Consider the following 17,891-nt stretch of genomic DNA (forward strand, 5'->3'; position numbering starts at 1 on the left):
CCACTGGATGGAATGCTATGAGTCCATCCCAGGGTTACCCCCTAGCAGTTAATTTGCCAGTACCCATTTATACACTGGGTGAAGAGAGGCACTATGAGAGTAAAGTGTCTTGCCCAATAACACAACATGGTGCCCTAAACAAGGCTCAAATCCAGACCGCTCAATCTGGAGTCTAGCTAATGCAGTAACCATTAGGCCACCACTTCCCTTTATGATATAAACAGGGTGTTATCAATCAGTCCAGTGACAATACCTATTTTGCAAAGCTGTTTCGGAGCTTATGCTTTTCCCACTTGTGCTCGTTGACACAGACTCTCTCTCAGAAGTAAACACAAGCTTGAGGATCTGCACATCTAGATTAGACCTCAGTGCTAGGTAGGAGTCACTCAGGACCACTGCTTTGACAGCCATACTTGGTTCAATGTCCAGAAAATGTTCCATGTCATGTGATGTCGCATAAGTGTCGGAGCAACCGGCTGTTATATTACCATTCCATCTGAATACGCTCACTTTCCTCTCGCTTGCAATAGCGATATTCCCACTTGTTGGACAACAACAAATAGAGCTAACGTTAAACTGGGTTGGAATTTCCAAAGCAAGGAAAGCTTTGCAGTTTGTTTCAGTTTGCTGGCTTTGAAAACGAGAATGCCCCGCCACATAAGTGCGTACAGCCTCGTCAGGATTAGCTTTGAACCAGTTGAAGTAAGCCCGTGAATTTTTGTGAACCTTTAGCTTAGTGCCAGCCCTAGAGTTTTTTCTTCGACTTGTACTTTCAATGGTGAGGACGCATTTCGCCTTCTCGTTGCAAATCAACTTGACTGGCTTCGCCATGGTTGGAAACTGGCACAGTAAAGGAAAATTCTGTTGCTCCAACGAGTAGACAAAGATCTTCATTTCTCCTGTCGCGAGAAACAGATAGTCCTTCGTAGAGGCGAGTGTAGTTGGTTGGAAAGAATCGAAGAAGACTCGTTGAGCTTTGAAGTAATGAAAAAGAAGCACCCGGACCATTATGGAAAGCGAGAAGTATAAAATCCAGAGATCAAAACTATTTATGCATCTAAGCTTTGCAATTTAGCAGTCTCGATCTGCCTTGTCTTGACGTGAAAACACCAAATGTATCCGCCATGTTTGTCATCGACCACTGTACCGAGCGAAAACTGGGGACAAATGAAATTTGTGGGAGGCCGTGGGGGGAGGGGAGGGTGCAAAGTAAATGTCTAAGTAAATATTATAAACGGAACTTTCTTTACATTTAAACTAATTCATTGTTTATATTTAAAAAATCTATTTTAAGTTCATGTTATCTTTCATGAGAGCCAATTTGTTTTATTTTCGTGCCAAACGAATTCTTCCTGTCTCCCATCTATGGTCCCCATAGGAAATTTGCTGCCTCGAGAATGAGGCTCTTACTCGATGTAAGCGAACTTTTGATGTCCCTGGTTTTGGGACATTTTGGTGGATTTTTTGGCGCGGCGCGGATGAACGAAAACTGCGCTGCGAGAGTTTCATATTTATTTGCAAGGTAAGAAAATCTTTGTCGTCTAAATATGACTTAAGTAGTGTTTTAATGCAAGCTAAATAGACAGATGCAAAACTTGCAGTATTTAATTTTTAAATTGGAGTTGAAGATGGTTCCGTGACCTTCCGCTGATGATCATTGCAAGATCCAAGTCTCAAACACGGCTTCAGTTCAGAGGCTAGAATTGGTTAAAGTTAAGTTTTCCATGTAGGATCAACGAAGACGTAGAAAATTCTTACCAAAGTTAATAGTTCAGCTAATCACTGCCCCCCTCCCCCCCCCCCAATGAGGTATTTGCCTGGATGAAGGGGAGGTATTCTAATTCTTGAAAAACATTTGAGTAGGGGTGGTCTGCTGGGGTCTTTATTTAACAGATTATTTCTCATTTACTATCTCCTCGGTCCTGGGTGTCTTGTTTTCTGACAAGTAATTAGCCTCCCGCACAGTTGTTCTTAGGGGCATTCGTGTTTCACTCCTCCCCACAGGAGCGAAACACAATCGCCCCTAAGAATGACTGCATGAGAGGCTAACAAGTAATGGGCTTCGTAGATTTATACTGACAAAAAGCTGGCAAAATAAGGGACGGAATTGTCTTTTATTTTGATATACCGGTAAATTTGTGAAAAGGTACACTCCATGGATCCCGAAGGTCTTCATGTAGAAAGGTCCATATTAGAGCTTCATCATAGACCTGGAAGAGGGTCCTAAACCGGAAACTGGCATTTGGGCAAAATATCATTGGGAAAATGGGATTTGGGTCAATGGGACTGGGAATCGTAGACAGAAAACAATAGAACTAAGACTGGGATTTTGAAAATTTGGGAAAACAATAGGCTGGGAAATGGGGTTTTGGCTGGGAGAATGGGATTTATGCCCCACCTTTGAGGACCCTCCTGGAAGGTCAAAAATGGGACCCCTTCCTGTACCATTTAGATTACCTGTTTGGCCCACATGTGGTGGTACCCATGGATCTTACCACTCCCTCTCTCCCAAGTATTTGTCAAAGTTTACAACCATCCTGCAGGTACCTAGGGTCATGGTTCCCCTTGATATGACCAGCTATCGAGATATGAGCAACCCTGGAAAGTTCTGATTTGAAGTCCGAAAAAATCGGACTTCTGATTGAATTTCGCATGCCAAGCTTTTAAAAGCCTGACCAACAAACTTTTTGGTGTTTTACTTCCTGCAAGCCAATCAGATTCAATCCTACAACAGAACTTTCGAGAGTTGTTTCGTCAAGTGTACATAGTAAGGAACAAAGACTAGAGGTACAAGAATGAGTTTACAACAGTCTTTGATAGTAAATTGAATATACACCGGATTTTCATTTCAGCAGTTTCCATGGACTGGGCTGAACAGTTCTAAAGTGTCTGAGAGTAAATAGAATTCAGATCTATGTTATCTAAGGATGGCGAACATGCTGTCTATGATGGTCAAAGAGACAGACGTAAGGCGGTGAAGGGTTTTGCAGAGTTTTGCTGCTCTCCAGTTGCAAACAAAGATGAAGAACCCAGTGGAGGCCACAAAGTTACAAACACAAAACTACAGTACACTTATCCAGTAAGAACTGCTAACAAAACTATCTTTTTGTATACATTAAGTCTATCATGATTACCCTGGCCGATATTCAATATAATTACTAAACTACAATCATGTTATAATTTACAATAAACTTTCAAAACAACACCCTCACAAATTGGATGCAAAAATCCCTCCAGTTAAATGACAATAAGATCCTACCCATGCCCCTGTCAAATATGCCCATAATAAACCTGATGCATTCCCCGCACTGTCTCACCACAGTGTTAGTAGTACGGTGACCAACATGTTCTTGGCAATGTGTTAGCTGATTCAATGGTCAGGGTCTGGAAGGGGGGTCCTGATCCCGCATTCCCGCTCCTTTTACGAAAATCCCGCATTCCGCATTTTTTAAAATGGCTATCCCGAATCCCGTTTTTTCTCCCCCACCTCCCCCCCCCAAAAAAAAAAAATCTAACGGAAGATTAATTTCTGCAAAAGCTAGAAATGTAAGATGTAGATTGGCGCTTTCGATTGATATTTTGAACTTACGCGTGCAAAAAAGGAAATAGCTTTTCATACCTCAGTATGATAAAAGAGCACTAAAGAAGTTTACAGAAACAGTGTCGACCGCGTCTATCTGAAACGATACACCGCGTGCTCGCCCGGTTGATTCGCGTTCGCTGCTTGAACGTCAATTTGTGTCGTGACGATTTCCCGACAGAAAGCTTAAAAATCCTGCATCCCGTGCCGAAATTTCGATTAATCCCACTTCCTGGAGAGCAGTGAAATCCCGAATCCCGTCAAGATATCTTGCGTTTTCCCGAATCCCTCACTGTATTTTGGTCCAATCCCGGATCCCGAAAATACCCCCTTCCAGACCCTGAAAGGTTAAAATATGTTTTCTGATCCAAGATTTATATTAAGCAATTCATCTCGTTTTTTTTTTTTAATTATTTACCGGTAATTACTTTTGATTCTTTCACAGTTAAAGTTGCTTGTACCAGGTTTTGCATCTTCAGTACCAAGCTGTCAGTGGCTGTACGTCATCACATTTGGTGGTGGGCTTGTCGAAGGAGATAACGTCTCTCTTGATGTTAAGGTTGGAGAGCACTGCACGGTGGTAGTAACCACTCAGGCTTCAACAAAGGTAAATATTAGGGTTCAGGACACTAGTCATACCGTGCCTGTGTGTACATGTCATTATAGTCACTCAAAGTGATAAATGATCGTCGCAGTGAAGTTCCAATTTAAGCAATTGGATAAAGAAACCTGAAAAAAAATTCAGGGCTTCAGTATGTGGCTTCAGTGTGGCGTTGAAGCCCTGAATTTTTTTCAGGCTTCTTTATCCAATTGCTTAAATTGGAACTTCACTGTGACGATCATTTATCACTTTCATATACACCCGCAGTTCATATATGAATCATTTCATATACATTACATTATAGTCACTCACTTGCTCATCATCACATTGTTAACTTCCACACTTGATCGAGGCCCTGCCAGGGTAAATTCCGACAAGCGACATGGCCCAAAAAGTAGCGACAGCACATAAAATACGACAAACGACAACCCTTTGATAAAAACTTAAATTCCAACAACGACAAGCAGTTTTCCTTCAATTTTACTATCGACAGCGATGTGAATTTTGATAAAACAGCGACACGGCGCATTTTTAAATTAATACAAGCGACACGGGAACCCCCTGGCAGGGCCTCTTGCTCCCTCACTCTTTTTTGTGCTTGATCAGTCTAGACTGGCAACTCAGTTTGATTGCCTTTTACTATATATTTCTCCCCTAAACAAGACCTTGAGATGGCGGTTCTGACCTGGACACACTAAGTGAGAACAAAATCCATTACAGTCGAAGCTCTCGTAGGCGGACACCCTCTGGACGCGAAAAAAGTGTCCGTAACCAGAGCTGGCCGCTTAAGAGAATGGTTCTCGTAAGTGGCCACTAGAGGTGTAGGGGATATATGGTGGCTTACGAGAGCTTGCCCAGCTAACAATAACCGGACGGACGTAGATGACGACAAAACAAGCACTGAAATGTGGTCTTGTAATTACTGTAAAATCATTGTCACGAATGGCGATGTGAAGTTGACTGATAAAAACAATTTACAGAGGTTGTTAACATAATTTTCTTTGGGGTGTCCCCTTACGGTAGCTTAAAAACAAAGAAAAAGTCTAAGTCGTAATCTCTGAAAGTGTCCACGGCCGCTTACAGGAATGTCCAGTTACGAGAATGTAAAAATACAGAGTTTGTATGGGAGTTACAACAGGGTTTCAAACAAGGCGGCCGTAAGTAGAGCTGTCCGCTTACAAGAGTGTCCATTAAGAGAGCTTGCAAGACAATTAGCATCCCTGTGAGTGTCTCTTTTATATGGGAGTTCCCCCCCCCCCTCCATCCTATTGGGCCTCGCTCACTCACTCTCTTACTTACGGTAAGGGTAATAGCCATTCATGCTTTGAGCTGAGCTTTCTTGATCATAATGCTGTGACTACTTTTAACGTTAAGGTTTACAAGTCAGAGGAGGGCTTGGTCACACAGCAGGGATTAAAAGGCCTGGTTGCTGATGGAGGACTTCTGGCAGTTCTTCCAGATCCTGTGGTCTGCTTTAAAAATGCCATCTATCACCAAAAACAGGTAAGAGCTGTCATTCATTGGCTGCGGTCACATCTAGACTGCTAACTATAGTTAGGACGCCGTTATATTAATAGTTTATTAGTTAGCTATTTCGATATGTGACCGCCTCGTTCGCCCTAACTATAGTTAGAAAATTACGCCCGCTGATCCAAAACAATACCCACTAACTATAGTTATACCCAAGCAAGGTTCATGGGTTAGTCTTAAGTTTACAAACGAAAAGCCAATCAGAATGCGACAATTCTTTCGCACGTGGAGATGAACAAAATATGCAAAACAAAGCGTCAAGAGAAGGAAAACAAGAAAAACAACATGCCAAGAAATTACATATCATCAATGTTAGCAAAAATAAAGCTTGAATTCTCGGTTTCTAGCATCCCTACTTCATTTTATTTTCTTCAACGCCGAAATGCCGTGCAAAAATAGAAAAAATAGAGGAACACCTGGACACAAATAAACCACAAGGGCTGTCATGAACTAATTTAAATACCAAATTATTCACAACCTAACAGAACTAACTATAGTTAACTGCATTGGTGTGACCGCAAAGACGACAGAAAGCACTATATAGTTAGGTATGCGTCACCTAACTTGAGACTAACTATAGTTAAACTTTAGTTACGTCGTAGATGTGACCGCAGCCATTGCTGTCACCATAATCATCATCTTCATAACAATCTTTGTTGTCCAGACGACATTCTTACGGGGTATATTTCTGGATCAAGGTCGATCCAATGCATCCTTTATTAAAATACTCCTTGCTTGATCCACTGTTCACGTAATTATCACTGTCACCATCATCCATGGTCATTAGCCTCATCATTCACTATATTGCCGTCCTCTTGATATCACTGCATCATTGTGGTCATTCTGATTTTTATACAGTGGAACATCCCTTTCAAGTCCCAAAAGTGTATGTTTAGATATATGGGAGGTTAAAAATCATTGTCAGTGTTTGCATGTGACTGGGACCATACCTCAGTGGCCACTTAAGGGTGGTGTCTGCCTAGGGAAAGTGTCCGCCTATGGGAGGTGTCCATTTGTGGATATTTGACTATAATTAACTGTCACCATCTTTAAATACATTTACCTTAAATTAATACATACTAACTAGTGGTAACCACAGGTTAGAAAGTGTGGGCGTTGACGCACTTAGACAAGGTACTGGTAGGCAGTGCCGATAATTATAAATAAACGACTGAACAAGGAGGACTGAAATGATCAAATGGATAATAGACAATTATTCTGAGGAACGCGTCACGCAAGGATTTTTCGCACGCGGTGCGGTGTGAATTTAGATGTGATTTTTCTCAGTCGGTAAACTCGCTATGTTGTCAGTGTTATAACGAATTTCTCGACAATAACCGTTGTTGGAATCATTCGCTTTACCGTGATTTATCTGTGATACAATCACAGCAAATGTTCTCAAAAGCAACACATAACGCCTTCAATGTCACAAGGTTTATCTAATGTGACAAGCTGTTTTTAAAATATCGCTCTTGGAGAACAGATTTTTCTCTTCCGGTGTTACGACAAACTGTTGTGATCAACACATTTTCGCATTCCGATCGTGCTTAGTGGAAGAACAAAAATTTTCAACTTCCGGTTCGGTCCTGGTTTATAAACGTGGCGCGCACGCGTAAAACGCGCAATCCGCTGGTCACTGTCAAGATTAGGGTTGCGGGCCTCTCTTGGGCCCGCAATAAGTTACTATTTGTGATGCTAAACCATTGACTTATTCAACATGTTTTAATTGGTGCCTTGCAGGATTTTGAGCTAACTTCAAATGGTAGTGTCGTAGTTCTTGATTGGTTCACTGCTGGACGTGTGGCTCTTGGAGAAGTCTGGGATATGATTAGGTGATAAAAGTCATTTAAAGTAACAGAGTTATTATTTAAAAGTCTAGTTTTTGATCATTACAATTATATATTGTTTTATAACATTCTGACTATCTGATTGACTGTGTAGTTACAAGAGTCACAACAGAATCTTTGTGGATGGGAAGTTGGTGTTCGGAGATTCAATCTGCCTCAGTAGTGGAAATAGTTATCTTTCTCTGAAGGAATCCATGTGCAACACAATGGTAAATAGTCATTGATAATGATTTTACATATTAATATCTTAATTAATCAAAATTGTTTCTGAAAAGCTGTGTAAACCTGGTAAAACGTGTGCTATGTTTCTTTATACCATCATAGAAAATACAGATTATAAGGTTTTTTTGTTTCTTTTGTTTTTTTTTTTTTTTTTATATTTTTTTAAAAAATATAGCCTACGAGCAGTCCCTATTTCTTTTCGCAGAGTCTGTCAAGTGTGAAGTGAAAAAATAAAATGACCATGCAAATAAAGGACACAGGGCGGGGCAAGGCGAGAAGCGAAAATATAATCTTTGGCTTCTCGCCTCACCCCACCTTGTCTCCATTTTTCGCACGGTCATTTATTTTTTCGCTTTGATTCATGTGAAAAAATAGGGACTGCTCGTAGTCTAGCGAATAGGCTCCCAAGTGGGGTTATGCGAGCTGATCGAAGCCAAGTGTGCCCCATTCTCCCACTCAGGCCCTGCTCGGCTTACGCAAGCATTAACCCACTCAGGAGCCTTTTGGCAGGCTATGTTTCTAATGTCTTAAGCAAAAACCCTCTCAAAATTAATAATTTTAAGCTTTTCTCAAGATTTTTTGTCTAGGAACGTTCAAACTTCTCTGTTGTGCAAAATCACATGAGAAGCAAGTAAGAATGAAACACAATAAAAAGAAAACTGAATAGTAATATAAAATGGCTGCAATGTTCTTTAACATTTCTTGCTTTCAACTTGCACACCAGAGGATTCATTTTTGATGATCTTTAAGTAAATTGCACCTTATGTGCTGCTGTCCTGCATGGACTGCAGCCCTGTGGATTAAGTTATAGCTGAGCATGTTAATTATCTGCACAACTAGGTCAGATGAGCTTCCTGATCTGTAAAAGAAAATAACAATATTAATTTTTTTTTTTTAAAAATTACTGGTTATCTTCACATTCAGGTGCTGGGAAGCTGTGTTTTCATCGGTCCATATTTTAAAGAAATCAAGAAGAAAATAAAAGATAAAGTCTGCGCACTCACAAGTAAGACTCGCAATATAAGCACTTACATATTATACTCACTCGTCCCAAAGGCTGTAGTCAGGGTTGTCGCTAAGCCCAGCTGGGTGCCGGTTAATTTCACCTGCTGAAAGAGAACTTAAGTCCAGCTGAATTTTCACATAAAAACTAAGACTAAGGTAAACTTTTAGAGCTGACAAGCTGCTTGTTAAAGTTTAAAAGTAAAGTAAAGTACTTTATTTAAAGTAACACATATCACCAATGAGCCAGGGGCTCGTTTAAAAGTGAACGTGTATTTTAAAAATTACAATGTAAAAAATTTAAATATGATTATCTATTCATTCCAAAAAAAAATACAATAATTAGACTATAACATTTAAAATTGAAAAACTAGACTATAAAATTTAAGAACTATATAGACAATAAAATTTAAAAAGGTAAACTAATCGATACAAAGATTACAGCAACAGTTGGCCTTGGTGGTGAGCCAGCTTAGCGTTTTCTTAGGTACATCCCTGAGTAGTGTAGCACCTCTCGACTGGCCCTCTAGTGTGGCAGTTGCTAATTGTTTTTGGGCCTTAGGGACATTGTCCATGCTTTTGTCCCTAGTTCTGGCTTTTTTTTGTGGCGTGTGATCCCTGAGTAGTGTAGCACCTCTCGACTGGTCCTCTAGTGTGGCAGTTGCTAATTGTTTTTGGGCCTTAGGGACATTGTCCATGCTGTTTGTCCTTCTAAGTTTTCTATCAAAGCATTGCATGTCATTCATGGAAGGCCTTGCAAGAGCTACTATATGAACTGAACTAAATAATGTAGCTACTGGCAAATTTAGAACATTTTATAAATCATATAAGTTATGTATGTCAGTAAAAAGGATTGCAAGAGGATACGTAAGGCAACTAAAAAAGGTCCTGGTTTTCATGCATGGTTTGGATTTATCCACTTTTACTAGCTGTCTGTTTTTGTTTTCTCATCTTTTTCTTAAAGATGATTTTACACCATTTGGTGTATATTTACAATCAGACAGAGAGATGTGCCCCATTTTAATTTTATCAAATGGCAGTGGAAGAACTCTTAAACAATAGCTAAAGGGTCAGCATTCAAGAGTTCTCTGAAAGTTGCCACACCATCGAGGCATGAGGTTGCTTAGCAACTTCAAGATGAAGACAAATGTGCCATCAAGTGGTATGTCCTTCCAGAACTGACTGATCTCAATTTAAATAAATTGTCTCCACAGAATGTAACGACATGAGCACTGCTAGGAAAGATTTGATTGCATATGCGAGTATTATTGACCCAACACTGTGCGATGGTGTTGTCATCAAACTTGTAACTTCACAAAGCACAGAACAGGTAAATGCTAGGCTAAAGTGATGGACTAGTTAAGGCTGACAACCTGTGGTAAAACATTTACCTTGAATCAAAAGCCACCTTTAGTTAGTAACCAGTCTTTGTTTGTAAATCTACTTGGTCTTGTTTAAAGCAGGGATGGACTTCTTTGAAACATGGTTCAAAGTCCAAACAAACGTCTCTTATTTTGAGACAGTGTTTTTTATTTTTTATTTCCTTTCATCTCCCAATTTTAAAAATAGTTTTATATTATAATTTATAACATTATAATTGTCTTTTGCTGCTTCAGGCATACTCCTTTTTTAGAACTGTCATTCAAGATATTATACCAAGGCTTGGAGGAGATCCACTCATTAAATGAGAACATTGTCAAATGAAAAGTAGTTTGTATGCAGTTTGCTTTGCAAGGTTACAAATACACATACAAGACACAGTCATCTCTAGTTTTATAAAACTTCACCAATAATTATTGATAGTGAACAAACCCATAATTATGTATGTTTTCAATAACATTTTTTATTAATTGTCAAGTGCCATATTTTATGGTTACTAGACTAGGTAAAATGTGACACTCATTGTTAACAATAATAACTTTTATTGATAGTGAACAAACCCATAATGTATGTTTTCGATGTTTTCAATAACATTTTTATTAATTGTCTTGAAAGTGCCATATTTTATGGTTCACCAGACTAGATAAAATGTGATATTCATTGTTAACAATTATAATAACTATTAATAATCATAAATGCCAAAAAGATTCAGCCACAGAGTTTAAACAAGCATTTTATTAATTAAAATAAATTCAATCAATTAATATTACATAAAAATGCACAAACCCACAACATACAAAAGTAGAACATTTGCATCATTTTGAATTCTTTTAGAATAGAATATTTTTTAATATAGAATACAGCTCATCTTCCAGTTTTAACGGTAAACGTACATGTAGATTATTATTTTATTGTTTAGTTGCAGGCTTAAAGCCCATGATTTTCATCATAATATACCCATAAAACAATATCCCTGTGTTTTTGAAAGCAACATAAATAAATTTTCTTGACTAGCATGATCTTTGCCTTTTTGTTGTGTGTTAATGCTTTACAGTTTCCTTGTAAGCAGTTAGAATAAGATCTGCAATCTCCTTCACACCAACAAGATGCTTTGCCTGGGCAAAAATGGTTGGACCACTTTGGCGCATCATGGCAGATTCCCGTTCCATTACCTAAGGACACAAAGCAAATCTGATTATTTTACAGTCATGCCAAGCGTGCCTCCTTAAAAGTATGTCAATGAATTGATTATTTCATACATTAGTCAATTTCAAGAATACATATAGCGCCGATCAATTGTAGAAAAATATTTACTTTCTGACCAGAGACCATATGTTTTAATTTACGCTTATTAGATGTAACAAAATAGTAAAACTAATTCAAATTTTTGCCTTCTTTTTGTTTCAAAACTGGGCAGTAGTGATCAGAAACTAAATCTTTCAAGATTTTAACATTGATTGGCAGTTATGCATTATTGATTTAACTTTCAAATTATCAATATTATTCATTTATGTCCTCAAGGGAGCACACTTTGCTTGGCATGACTGCAAAAAAAAACCAGTCAATAATGGCATAAGCAGGGCTTTACATAACATAAGAAGTAGCCTGCTGTCCTACTATTATCAGCACCTTTCGGAGCAATAGGAGAAGCTAAAATTATCTCCCCTTTATAAGGAGCTGCATGAATCATGGTCAGTAATTCAGGACTGAATACCCCATAGAGCTTGGGCAAGTGCCAGGTCTTACTGAAAGCCCTGCATAGGCCATTCAATTGCACAGCTTTGCAATTCACCATAGCTAGTTTCTAATGAAATGCATAACATCTACAAGCCTAGTTATTATTACAGGTGGCCCCCAGCGCCAATTTGGACCAGTCAATCCGTAGTCTGGCACACTAACCATCCGATCACTGCACTCCCTACCAAAAGGCATTAAGCTAAGGATACATAGAGTAAACTAACTGTTGATGTGTTATGAAATCAGTGACAGTGTTTGTAGGTAGAAAGGAAATGAAACTGTTGAATTTTGGAATATAAATATCTCAGTCCTGCACGCTTTGCAGACCTATCACGCTAGCTTTCCTTGCTCTCTACAGGCATGGCAGACCTATAATGGTAGATTATCTTTCTGCATGCATTGAAGGCTACAATGTTAGAGATAATTAATCTATGTAGCTCCTCTATACATGCAGTGTGCATAGAGGAGCTACACTACACTACAAAACTGTTCACAATACCTTGAGATCTGCTCCAACAGCGTCAGCTAGATCAGTTTTGTTAATAACTAGCAAGTCACTCTGTGTAATACCTGGACCTCCCTTGCGAGGAACTTTGTCCCCTCCTAAGTAACAATAAATAGTAATAATTGTTTCTAACATTGTTTGAATTATTGAGACTGGGTACATTCATTAAAGAAATAAAAATCATGCCCGTGTACATTATTGAGTTATATAAGCATGTGGAAATTTTTAAGAACAAGCGAGAAATGCATAGAAAAGCATGAGGCATAGCCGAGTGCTTCTCGCACTTCTCGAGTGTTCTTAAAAATTCCCAAGTGCTTATAATATAACACAACAATGCACTAGTTTAGTGCAATGTTGTGAAATAAAATGTTAAAGAAATCGTGCGCGCTTAAACTCAAAACGTAAGCAACGTGCATTATAACTCAATAAAGCACTGGCATGATGTATGCAGCGTGCTTTTGGGACTATAATGGGTTCTAATCGTCCAATCACAGCACGCAATAATTATTCTCAACCATTTTAAAAGACCTTCTAAGTTACTGGGCCATTAGCAATCTATAAATTAAATACTATTAGGCTTAGAAGTGGCTTACAACTGCACCATTTATAATCTGTTTACAAATTTCAACAGAAAGTACAATGATTCACTCAGAAAGTTCTAACCTGCGACATCAATGACATAGATGATGTAGTCAGCCAGTTCTCTGCTGTAATTAGCTGCAAGGTTGTCACCACCCGACTCAATTATCACCAAATCTGGCTGGAATGTTTTAGTCAGGTCTTTAACCTCCTCCATGTTAAGTGAAAAATCCTTTTAAATAATTAAAAACAGACTTTCTAAAAATAGTTTCAGAAACCCAATTGGGTTGTAAGATTCAGCAAAATATGTTTGTTCAACCTTGCAGTTCCTCTGTTAAGCCCCTACCATCAATGGTGGGTGTATTTGTGATGAATTAGAATAGATTCATCAAGATGAAAAAAGAATGCTCCAGAAGCCACTTAGCCCATGTGAAGACTTGTTGTAGTATAAACGTTAAGAGAAAATTAAAGGGATTTTTCATCATACTTCTCTAATAGCAGCATGGGGACAACCTCCTGTCTCGACCGCCCTCATCCTTTCCTCAGGCAATGCCTCATTTTTAACAAGAAATTCCCAGTCTTCCCTGAAAAAAATCATAAATTATTGAAAATCGCTGAAATAGATGATCTCTGAATATCGTTAATTCAGAATTCTGCAATACCTAAGTGTGTATTTACCTAGTGAAAATGTCATTTGTAACAACACACACTCCATGAGAATCCCTTAAATGTCTACAGAGAGCCAGGACTAAAGCAGTTTTACCAGACCCCACTGGACCACCAATACCAACTGTAAAAGCACGCTGAAAGATAGAAAACATTGAACCAAATACCTGATGTCAATATTCAATTCTTCTCACTGATAGCCGTACTTCTCTTTACTGATGTCTATTAGAAGTTGGTACTATATCTATTATCCTGGGTCTCTGCCTAGTAAGATCATATTGTACCCTTAGGCTGTGAAGACTGACTTAACTTCACTCCACCTAGGCGAACATACTTATGGCGACATTCTTCTCCCCAGAGCCTACAATCCCTCTAGTCTGCACCAGGGATCGAGACTGCTGGGCGCTCCCAATTTGCGAGCATGCACAGAGTACTCATTCTGTTATTTCAGCCATGATATTTGATAATGAGTCTGTGAATCACAGACTTCTGGTGTTGGAGCCGGCTGGAGGTCTCATTCCCAAGTGCATACCAGAAGGATCGTGGACTCTGGGGACAAGTCTTCAGTGCCAGTAAATGTGGACCACTTACGCCTTGTGTGGTACATAAATTTTACGAGTCAGAAAAGAAAAATGGATCACAAAAAATGACAGCAAGACCCTACTTGTTTCCAGTCTGATCTGTTCACTAGTTTGTCTCTCTCTGTCCACAAGCCAGGGTTAGACATAAATTCATGGGTATGTCCATGTTCATTGGCACCATGGCTGTGTTCATGGCCTCCTGAGTGATGATGATGATGATGTTCAGGGGATGAGCTTATATTTCCAGCTGAAAACAAGAGGGACTGTCTTATGCACCTATCAATGTAAATCCCGTGGGGGGGGGGGGGGGAGTGCGGGCAAAGGCACGGGATTTGACAACAAGAACGATCTCCTCTGTCGGGCATTTGACTGCGAGTCGCGTCCCGGGGGTTGGGACATTTGACTTTGACCGGGAAGCGCCTGGATCCAATCTTCAGACCCGATTACCAAGTTCTTCCTTCTCGTGGCTTTGAAAATCATATGCTTCATTGCAAGGTACGATTCTGAGTTTTTCATTGGCATTTATCTGCCACTTTTAACGCCATTTAGTCATAAAATAGCGATTTTAAGAATATTTTACTTTCAAGTACATTTGGAGTAGGTCAATCCTGACAGGGAAATCTAAAACGTCTGTGACCTTTAATTGTTTTCAATATGAATACCGAAACGGTTGGATTGACAGAAAATAAAGGTATGTAGAAAGTACTTGTTAGTTTGTTTTAGAATTCTGCCCCTGGGTGGGTCTTCTTAGGTACATTTGAACAAAAATATTTTTCCCACCCTCGGAAACTTGACTGCAATTTTTACTTTTCTGTCAAATCCCCACCCCTGGCCCGCACTCCCCCCCCTCCCCCGCGGGATTTACATTGATAGGTGCATTATATTTGAACAATCTTAGAGATGGCAAGCTTACTAGCAAATAATAATTCAATAGTGTCAGCTACATGGCTAGTTGAGCAACTATGATGCACAGTTAATCAAGCTAAGCATGCATGCACATATGGTGTTAGGCCTGGTTCATGCTAGCGACATGACGACAAACAGAAAAGATCAGTTTTTTTTCCTTAGGCCCAGGTTGCACTTGTGAAATTTTGTTCAAATTTGTGTTTGCTTTAGATTAAAAATCTGTCATCATGTCACGTTTCCTATAAAGGTGACCGGCTTTTCGCCAGTTTGTAAAAAATTGGAAAAACCAACCAAACTTCAAAGACACCATGTTGCATGGGCGGGGCAGGCTGATTTTTAAAAATCAAGTAAAACAAAGTAAGCCGCTTCTGGAGCTGTCATCGCTGATCGATTTGACCCATTGCAGGTCAATCCTACCTGTATCAGGGGGAACTTATTATGCTCCCTTTTAGCTTGGAAGGACAATATCCTTAATATTATGCACAGGGATATTTCCCAATGACTTAACACCACTTCATGTACCACAACCCTCGGCAGGTTCGCCCTTATGTCGTCCTTATTCTTATGTCATCATCTTCCTGTTATGCTATGTCGTGTTGTTCACACTGGTGACATTAAACATCATCGCGAGGTGCTTTTTTGAGTTTGCGTGACCTTGCCATTTATCTCGCTAGTGTGGACCGGACCTTTGTTTTTCTTACCCTCAGATCATTGGGGTGCGAATTTCATCGAGTATATTGGCAGATTTGCAGTTAATGCGAGCTATTTTTTATAAAAAACCTATATTTTACATTCCCATACCTTTTATAAAGCTGCAAGGTTTCTCCTCGTTGTCTTCCATGTTAGAAACGTGGCACAAGGTATATTGCAGAACCGGGGCGGTGAAAAACAAACAGGCCTTCACCGTGCAAAAGGAGCGGGTACTGGGACGAGCATATTTGATGGTTGCTAAGTCCCTTTGGTCATCACACTAATCCTCCATATTGAAAAGCAATTTGTGTTGTGCTGTTTTGCCTTTTTGCTCGCATCTGTTTGGTAAAAGCCTTCCAAATGGACGAATATCAGTCAGCAGAAGAAACATCCTTCGTCGTAGATGAGGTGAGCAACATTATCAAAGAGTCTGTCGAGGGCGCCATCGGTGGAAACGCATACCAACACAACAAAGTGAACCAGTGGACTTCCAATGTCGTCGAGCAGTGTTTGAATCAACTAACCAAGCTTGGCAAGCCGTTCAAGTACATTGTGACCTGTGTTATCATGCAGAAGAACGGGGCTGGTCTTCACACCGCAAGCTCTTGCTTTTGGGATAACACTTCGGATGGCAGTTGTACAGTGAGATGGGAAAACAAGACCATGTACTGTATTGTGAGCGTGTTTGGACTGGCGATTTGATTTATAAACAAGCTGACGTGGAAATACTTTTAAACTCAAGAACATTGTCAAGCAAGGAACATGTCTTTGTAACATATAGTTTCTTAGATATTTTAAACAGTAACGGAATTGTGTGTGAAGTTTGAAGTTTGATATACCATGTATCATTAGCATTTTTGACAAGCAAAAACTTTGTGTTCTGACTTCTGTTGATCATGACAATAAAGCTTCATCATAAGGTGGCAAATACCACAATGATTAATTACTCTCCTGTGAAAACACTGCGAACTGATGGCATTTAGTTTGATTTGTTCTTTCTATGATTTACTGTTGTAACTACTCTGCTCTCAAAAATTTTATGTACAACATTTTACCAGAATTCCAGTTTAACTGTGTTCAATTAGTGTATATTTGTACATTCATTAAATCTTATGCTATTCTTGAAGTTGTAGCCTGTTTAATAGCACTACTTTGGTGTGAAAAGTCAAAGATCATTTTCAGTTTTGGAGGTTGCTATTATAAAGTGCCATGTACAGTGTGGCCTCTAACCTGAGCGCAACTAACAACCAAAACCTGGCCTTTTTTAGTGTGACATCTGATGAACGACATACGATACGCGCGAGCAAGCTTTTAAAGAAAGGTCAAACGGTCTCTTGCTCACAGCGGCCCTTTATATTATAACAATTAGAAATTTCTGTCTACTGAATAAAATAAATCCCATCATTTATAATTAATCGCTTTCATTTATACATTGTAGTGTTCCATTCTAACTGCACGGGAGTATTTTACTTTTGTGTTCTACGCGGCGATTTCTTGTTAAGTTCAACTTGATTTTTGTTTGATCGCGACAGACTAAGATCCCCCTTCGTGCGATGGCAATAAGCGATGACATTTCATGTTTATTTGCCTTATTTTACTATTAGATGTTGAAACACCAGCAGCGTTCCTTCCTGGGTGTTCCCAATGCTTTTACGACCGTAACACAATACATTTGTTTGTTTGTTACAGGATACTTCGGTTTTCCTTGCAAATGCTGTAACATGATACTTTTGTTTAAAAACCAATTATTTCACGCACCAAATAACAAAGCATCTCTTTTAAAAGCTGTTTTAAAACTTAGCAGATCTAAGATATTTGTTTCCTGGCCCCAGTTGTTCAAAGGTTGGATATTGCTATCCACTGGATAAATCACCATCCAGTGGATAGGGTAGTATGTTTTGTTAAGACTTATCCACTGGATAGTGATTTATTTGATGGGTAGTGTTATATCCACCCTTTGAACAACTGGGCCCTGATTGTTTAAGAGTTGTGCCAAAAATATTCATTAATATGAGCTACATAAATTATTATTATTATATTATTATTTTATTATTATTAATATTAT

General features: G+C 39.2%; 4 protein-coding genes across 6 annotated transcripts in view; 2 read left to right on the forward strand and 2 right to left on the reverse strand.

Annotated features, from left to right (window-relative positions):
* Nucleotides 1-2,904, reverse strand: part of LOC144657572 (uncharacterized) — a 36,224-nt gene extending 33,320 nt beyond the window's left edge. For both annotated transcript variants that reach the window (XR_013571578.1, XM_078517918.1), the window contains exon 1: nt 254-2,904. Coding sequence is in view for 1 of the 2 variants with exons in the window: in XM_078517918.1 (XP_078374044.1) it covers nt 254-1,008 (755 nt within the window). In the remaining variant the exon portion in view is untranslated. The remainder of the gene's footprint in view (nt 1-253) is intronic.
* On the forward strand, nt 1,404-12,531 carry LOC144657605 (uncharacterized). 2 transcript variants are annotated; one of them, XM_078517959.1, is made up of 9 exons: nt 1,404-1,522; nt 2,853-3,079; nt 4,026-4,187; nt 5,556-5,684; nt 7,452-7,543; nt 7,653-7,767; nt 8,705-8,786; nt 9,997-10,112; nt 10,399-12,531. In XM_078517959.1, the coding sequence occupies exons 2-9, from the start codon at nt 2,915-2,917 to the stop codon at nt 10,468-10,470; spliced, it is 933 nt and encodes a 310-aa protein (XP_078374085.1). In that variant the 5' UTR covers nt 1,404-1,522; nt 2,853-2,914; the 3' UTR covers nt 10,471-12,531. The 2 variants fall into 2 exon arrangements, with proteins under 2 accessions (XP_078374085.1, XP_078374086.1); XM_078517960.1 differs by having other exon boundaries at nt 1,442-1,522; nt 2,856-3,079.
* On the reverse strand, nt 11,199-16,107 carry LOC144657614 (urease accessory protein UreG-like). Its single transcript, XM_078517970.1, has 7 exons — nt 15,938-16,107; nt 14,314-14,477; nt 13,662-13,786; nt 13,471-13,567; nt 13,068-13,215; nt 12,399-12,502; nt 11,199-11,334 (listed from the first exon to the last, which is right to left on the reverse strand). The coding sequence occupies exons 1-7, from the start codon at nt 15,975-15,977 to the stop codon at nt 11,203-11,205; spliced, it is 810 nt and encodes a 269-aa protein (XP_078374096.1). The 5' UTR covers nt 15,978-16,107; the 3' UTR covers nt 11,199-11,202.
* Nucleotides 16,108-16,186: 79 nt separating this feature from the next.
* Nucleotides 16,187-16,952, forward strand: LOC144657624 (dynein light chain Tctex-type 1). Its single transcript, XM_078517981.1, has one exon. It carries the CDS (start codon nt 16,187-16,189, stop codon nt 16,526-16,528), a length of 342 nt encoding a protein of 113 aa, XP_078374107.1. The 3' UTR covers nt 16,529-16,952.
* The last annotated feature ends 939 nt before the right edge of the window (nt 16,953-17,891 follow it).

The sequence above is a fragment of the Oculina patagonica genome, chromosome 6 (genome assembly GCF_052425735.1).
Source record: "Oculina patagonica isolate OP01 chromosome 6, crgOcupat, whole genome shotgun sequence".
In the NCBI taxonomy this organism is placed as follows: Eukaryota; Metazoa; Cnidaria; class Anthozoa; order Scleractinia; family Oculinidae; genus Oculina; species Oculina patagonica.

What these genes read in the sequence shown, in the direction of transcription:
- LOC144657605 (XM_078517959.1), top strand. Translation starts at nt 2,915, where the DNA reads ATGTTATCTAAGGATGGCGAACATGCTGTCTATGATGGTCAAAGAGAC. An exon ending in GAAGTCTGGGATATGATTAG is followed by an intron (nt 7,544 to 7,652) that starts GTGATAAAAGTC and finishes TTGACTGTGTAG; the next exon opens with TTACAAGAGTCACAACAGAA. An exon ending in TAAAGTCTGCGCACTCACAA is followed by an intron (nt 8,787 to 9,996) that starts GTAAGACTCGCA and finishes TTGTCTCCACAG; the next exon opens with AATGTAACGACATGAGCACT.
- LOC144657614 (XM_078517970.1), bottom strand. Translation starts at nt 15,977, where the DNA reads ATGGAAGACAACGAGGAGAAACCTTGCAGCTTTATAAAAG. An exon ending in CCCATGCTGCTATTAGAGAA is followed by an intron (nt 13,216 to 13,470) that starts GTATGATGAAAA and finishes ATTATTTAAAAG; the next exon opens with GATTTTTCACTTAACATGGA. An exon ending in CTATGTCATTGATGTCGCAG is followed by an intron (nt 12,503 to 13,067) that starts GTTAGAACTTTC and finishes ATTGTTACTTAG; the next exon opens with GAGGGGACAAAGTTCCTCGC.
- LOC144657624 (XM_078517981.1), top strand. Translation starts at nt 16,187, where the DNA reads ATGGACGAATATCAGTCAGCAGAAGAAACATCCTTCGTCGTAGATGAG.